Here is a 5,830-nt window from a genome sequence, read left to right as displayed (position 1 = left end):
TAAAAAGAACACTCCAGCTATACTAAGGAGGGGGCTCTCCTATCCAAAGCGCTCCTCAACCAAACGATACTGCTCTCAGTGAGAAGAGAAACTGGTGGGCACTGGATCAGGCACGTGCAAGTCATCGTTCAGGAGGAATTTGTGAGTAATGAATTAATGCCGCCTGCTTGGCACACAGGTTGTCGCAGAGGAAAAGATGGGTGTTCGTCCCTGCATCAGTGACAAAGCACCGTGACACACGAACAAGCCACGCCGTTCACCTCTTGCTGAGAAGATCGTATGTTTAAGCTGTCAAGGGGGGCTGGTGTGTGAGAGCACCATAGGAGGGAGATTCTGAGAACTGGTGGTACAGTCCTCTGGTAATACCTGAACAGCAATAAGGGCTGTGGAGGTGTGGTTATACCCCACCAGTGGGCAGGCAGCTCTCCTTAGTCTCTTTTCCTGCCTGGTGCTGGATCATAGGAGTAACTAGCAGACCAATAAGCTGGAATATTTCACTTAACTATTTAAACTGCATTAACCTTTTTCCTCGGCATAGCGGAGGAGTTGGCAGCACAGCAGCAGCTGCTGGAGGCCGAAACTTCGCTGCAGGGGCCACCAGAAAATCATTAACGCAGAACAAAGCTGCTTCCTTGAAAGTGATGTTGAGATTAATGCTTATGGCTTGAGGATTTATGAGGCTTTACCATCATCACCCTCGCTTGGCGCAGCCACACCCTGCTGCGCTTTCCTGAAATGACCTTTGGTTTGTGCTCCTGACAATGGAGTCCAGTTTCCTGCTCCGCTGCTGGGACCCGCGAGGATTGACAGGAACCGCCGACGCTGTGGTCTGCAGGAATGGGAAAAGGGAGAGAGAGAAACAAACAGCTCCTCCGTTAACCCAAGAGCTGTCAACACCGGGAAGATGAGACGACGAACTTCAATGACCAAGAGATTTATTTAAGATCTTACAGGGAGGCACAGAAAGAAACATCTTGAAGCTGATTCAGCACAAATAACCAAGTTCAGAAAAAAAAAAAAAAAACAACCCAGCTCGTTTCCTTTCTCTCCTACTCTTGATTTTATTTCTGCAGCGTTCAATTTCCTTTCAGCAAGCCTGCCCACTGGTGTTATTCATACTGAGAGTCCATCACGTGTTGGCTTTCAATAACAATGTTCCTGGTTAGACCGCATTGTCCAGACACTGGCGAAGCCCCGGGCATGTTATCTCAAGATGATTCGCTCTTCTCAGCTGTCTAATTGCACTAACTTTAAGTGGCATTATAGAGAAATAAACTGGAAGGCTGCTCCAGTGGGGTTGTACTCCTGGGGCTGCTGCTCTGCTCCCCGCTGTGGCTGTATCCACCTGGGGACCTGTGGTCCTGCTCAGTGGAGCCATGGCAAGAAGCAGCTTTTGTGGCTGCTCTGGTAGAGCAGCTTTCCAGAAGCCTGTGCTTCCCACAGCCACACTGCTTTATTTAGGGGAACCGAAACAAGAAAACGTCAGAGCTCGCTGGAGGCTTGAAACCACAATGGGCTTTTTTTTTTTGCGCTCTGCCCCTGTTGTGCAATCCTATAATTGGCAGCAGCCCCACCGTGTGCTGCTCCCACCGTAACGGACTGCGATGTGTCACACACCCAGGGCCCAGGAAGGCCCACGCACACCAGTAAAAACTACTGGCATGGTGGGCCAGATCCAGAGCTGGTGCAGGTCAGCTGCCTTCTAATCAGTGGTTCATCTTGCCTCACACCTCCGCTCTCAGATTCACAGCCCTGACCACAGCAATAGGGGAGATGAGCACATCTGATACTCTGGCACAAGGCAGGTCAATTAACCCATTTTGTACAATGAAGTGCCCCACTGTTCTTGTTACACTGCCACAATTTTAGAGTTAAATGACATTTAGGGATTAAATGAATGCGTGTGACTGCTGTCCTGATGGTTTGTACCCAGCTGCACTGACAGGAAAGCATCTCCTAGATGCACCCAAAGGAAGGGGACATCGCTGTCTGCTGCTGCAGAGATACAGAGTAAAGTTGTCTTTATAGATCGTCCCCCTCCTGTGTGAGAAACTGTTTCTAAGCGAGAGAGGATGGGGGTTAATTTGTTTTAGGCCTCACTGGAGGAACAGTGATTTAAAGAATTTGCCCAACCATTGGATCTGTCTCTGGGTTCCCGAAGAAGATCAAGCCCTGGGCCATCCCTAGCTCTGCCTAAACGAGCAGAACAAATGAGTGAAATAACATGCGTGTGCCCAGCAGTGAAAAGGAGCAGGGTGTCCCTTGCCATGCTTCTCCTGTACTAGGGTTGGCTGAGCACCCCAAGCACTGGGGGCATGCGGAGGTCTCAGTAAGCACCCCAGCTCCCCATGCTGGCATCCTGGAGGTGGGGGTCTGCCATGATTCACAGAGCAGCCATCAGGCTCCAGCCAAGATGCAGCCCTGAGCATCACGTGATCACCTCCACCACAAGAGAGAACACGTCACACAGCCTGACACACTCCTGAGCTGCTTCTGGGCTGTTTACCTGCCTTTCCACCATCTGAAACCCAGCAGACTTGTTTTGAAGAAACAGTTTCTTATGTAACAGGAATGATGCGGTCAAAGGGCACCTTTCCCTGAATGGGGATGCTTTACTAACAGAGGTATTCACAGCTGAAAAATGACCCTAAACCATCAAGTCAAGCCAATAAGCCTGTGTGCCATGTACACAAGCATACACTAAGGATGAGAAATTAAGGCAACATCTCAGACCCAGCAGAAAGTCCTCAGTGGCCAAACTAAGTTGCTCTGACACCAGGTCACTACACAGCAGGGCACACTGCAGGATGCCACCAGAGCCAGTGCCTGCTGTAGCCCAACCTCCACCTTGGAAGCAGACATTGCAAAACCCTCATCCAGCTTCAGCTTCGGTTCTGACATATTACCCTTAGAAATGCCCTGTCTGTGATCTGGCAGCACTGCCTCTCCCATGTGCCAGCCCTGCAGTGCCATTCTGCCCACTGTCTTCTGCCAGGCACTAATGGGAATGAGGTTTCCTACACAGGGAGAGAAACCTCAGTCCTGTTTCAGGTGTGCCATCACTTCCACAAAGTATGCAGGGGAAAGGGCTGATCTGGTAGATATTTCCCCTTCCCATAGACTTCAATGTCATCGGCGTTTCCAGACTCCTGACTTCAGAGACTCCTATCCCACAGAAAGAAGCTTCTCAATGGCCCCTTGTTGGCTCGTAGCATACCGTGGCATCCTTTGCTTATGGGAGAGTTGGGCGTTTGCTCACTTTCAGCCACAAGTTGGTTCTTTGTTATGTCTGGCCCACCTGTGCTTTCTTTAAATCGTCTGTGTTTCCATTTCCCCCTGAAACCAAAAGTCCAGCCTATGTGCCACCACACCAAACATCAATGGTCGGAGAGACAGGAGGCAGATGAGTGGCTCACTTATCACTGGCAGGTCTCCCAACACTTTGTGTGACAATCACAAAGTCACAAGGGTGACTTTATAATTCCAGCTCCCAATTCCAAGAAACTCCAGTTTCTTGTAAAAAGCATCATCTAAATCTACAGCAAGCACTGAGTAAGCGTGCCCTGCTGCCTGTCATGTACTGCACTGCTACAGGGGGAATCCATCAGCAGGAGTGCAGCCCTAAGTTGCAAATGGCACAGGACACGGGCCAGCTTATTTCACTGTGGTTTGGTCAAGGTCAAGGTCACCATCACCTTGAATAATAACACAGCACTCTGAGCATCTCCAGGTTAAACGCATGCAGACCCATTCCTCCATGTCTTTTTGCCTACATCAAGCCCACCCCATCCCGTGCTTCTGCTTGTCTAAGCACACCCCATCCCCTCCACCTCTTCTTCCTCAGCACAAGCAAGACCCGGTGCATCCCTCCAGCAGCAACACTACATCCACCGCCCTCCCTCCCGCCTCTCCTTGCCCAGAGCAAGCAGAACCCGCCCCTCCGCATCCTCTTGCCCAAGCTACAAACCACATCTCCTGCCCCACCACCAGCACACCCCGTGCCTCCACCCCCTAAGCACACCCCATCCCTCCACCTCTTCTCCCCCCCCCCCCCCACACACGAGCACACCGCATCCCGCCATTCCCTTCCGTTCCGCGGCGGAGGCGCTGTCCCCGGTCCCGTCCCCCTACCCCCAGCCCCGCACGGCCCCCGCTCCGCCCCGGGCGCGCTCCGGCACGCCGCCGCCTGCCCGCCCGGCGGGGCGGTATCCGCACGTCACGGCGCGGGGAAAGCCCCGCCGCGCCGCCGCTCTTAGAGCCGCGCTCCGCCCCGCCAGTCCGCAGTCAGTTGTCGCCGCCGGGCCGTGCAGTGCTGTGCCCGCTGTGCCGTGTGCCGTGCCCACATACCGCGATGATGCCGGTCGGAACCCTGCGCAAGACCGCGCCGCCCGCCGCTCCCGCAGGTACCGGCGGGTCAAGGGAGTGGGGACAGAGGGGCGAGGGGTGAGGGGTACACACGCTTCTCCGCCCGCACCGCTTCTCCCCACCGGCTCCAGCACCCGGAGCAGGGGCAGCGCCTGCCGCGGCGCGGGCGGCAGGATGTGGGTACAGCCGTGCCGGGGACAGGGCAGGCGGGGTGTGCGGTGCGGAGGAAGGACGTGTACAGCCTCGCCGAGGTCTCCGGATCAGAGCGGGGCACGGGTGGGCGAGCTGTGCGGTATGGTGCGGGCGACTGACGGTCCTGCTTGTGCCCTGCAGAGCGGGAGGTGGTGTCGGAGTGCGCCCTGCAGTTGCGCAAGATAGGCGACAAGTGGGGCCTACGGCAGAAGATTCTGAACCTCCTCACGAAGCTGTTCTGCCCGGAGACGTGAGCCCCCGATGGGGCACGGGGCGCTGAAAAGCAGGAGAAGACCTTGGCTTTGTGAATTCGGAACAAGAGACTTGACTTGACGCTGGGAGGTGAAGGAAGCAAAGCTCTCTGCGTTGCGTTGTGCACTTGACGGCCGACGGAGGATGGCTGTCGCCACGTGATTTCTCTGAAGAATGTTACAGCGACACTGGCATAGGAATGCCAGGTGGGGGAAAAATAGAAGAAGGGGAAAAAAAGGGGTAGTGATGGGCAGAGCCCCTCAGCACACCATGGGGGAACTTGGGGCAAGACTGAACTTGCCCTTCCAGCCGCATCTGAGCAGAATTCTGTGGCCCTGGTTTCCCTGGTCAGCCTCTGGTCCTCGTGCCCCAGGGTCATGTTTCACCAAGGTGCTTGGACCACCTTTGGGAAGAAGCTGAAACAGGAGTCAGTGTCACGGAACTTGGGATCCTACATCACGAGGCACAAGCCAGTTGCTCAGTTTCTGACTGCACTTGTTTTCTGCAGCATGGATTCTGCTGGACAGGGAACTGGTGGTGGGATTATTTAATTTTTAAGTAAACCACTGTCTTTATTGAAAGGTTATTTGTTACAGAATGTTGCTTTGTGGACTGAAAAAATACTATTCTATGAGTTAACATGAAGTTGTATAGTTACAGTATATATTATGACTGTGTGTTTGTATAATATATATAAAATATAAATATGTGCACCCCATGTGGACAAAACAAGTATTTCACAAATGTTATTTGTTCAGTTATCAAATGTTATTTGTTCAGTTCAAAAAATAATATGAAAAAATGTCCCAAACGTGACATAAACCCACATTTTATTAACTAGAAGAAAGCATAAAGTGTTCTGAGTATAATGGAAATACTTGACACAACACAGAGGGGAGCGTATTCTAGTATAGCATTATATAAGACACTTATATGACTTATCTACTACACAGATACAAATAATGAGGTATGAGGTTTTGGATTGTCAATATTTAAAAAAATTTCTTGAGACCAGTACAGT

General features: G+C 52.3%; 1 protein-coding gene across 1 annotated transcript; it reads left to right on the top strand.

Annotated features, from left to right (window-relative positions):
* The first annotated feature begins 4,306 nt into the window (after positions 1–4,306).
* PMAIP1 (phorbol-12-myristate-13-acetate-induced protein 1) lies at positions 4,307–4,864 on the top strand. The gene is made up of 2 exons (XM_084278283.1): positions 4,307–4,403; positions 4,699–4,864. The coding sequence occupies exons 1-2, from the start codon at positions 4,352–4,354 to the stop codon at positions 4,809–4,811; spliced, it is 165 nt and encodes a 54-aa protein (XP_084134409.1). The 5' UTR covers positions 4,307–4,351; the 3' UTR covers positions 4,812–4,864.
* Positions 4,865–5,830: the final 966 nt, after the last annotated feature.

Source organism: Gallinula chloropus (assembly GCF_964237585.1).
Source record: "Gallinula chloropus genome assembly, chromosome: Z".
NCBI lineage: Eukaryota > Metazoa > Chordata > Aves > Gruiformes > Rallidae > Gallinula > Gallinula chloropus.
Note: the sequence above shows the minus strand (reverse complement) of the source record. Positions and strands in the feature narration are given on the sequence as shown.

Bases quoted from the DNA above. Each gene is read 5' to 3' on its own strand.
- PMAIP1 (XM_084278283.1), top strand. From the start codon at position 4,352: ATGATGCCGGTCGGAACCCTGCGCAAGACCGCGCCGCCCGCCGCTCCC. The intron at 4,404-4,698 runs GTACCGGCGGGT...TGTGCCCTGCAG, and splicing joins GCCGCCCGCCGCTCCCGCAG to AGCGGGAGGTGGTGTCGGAG.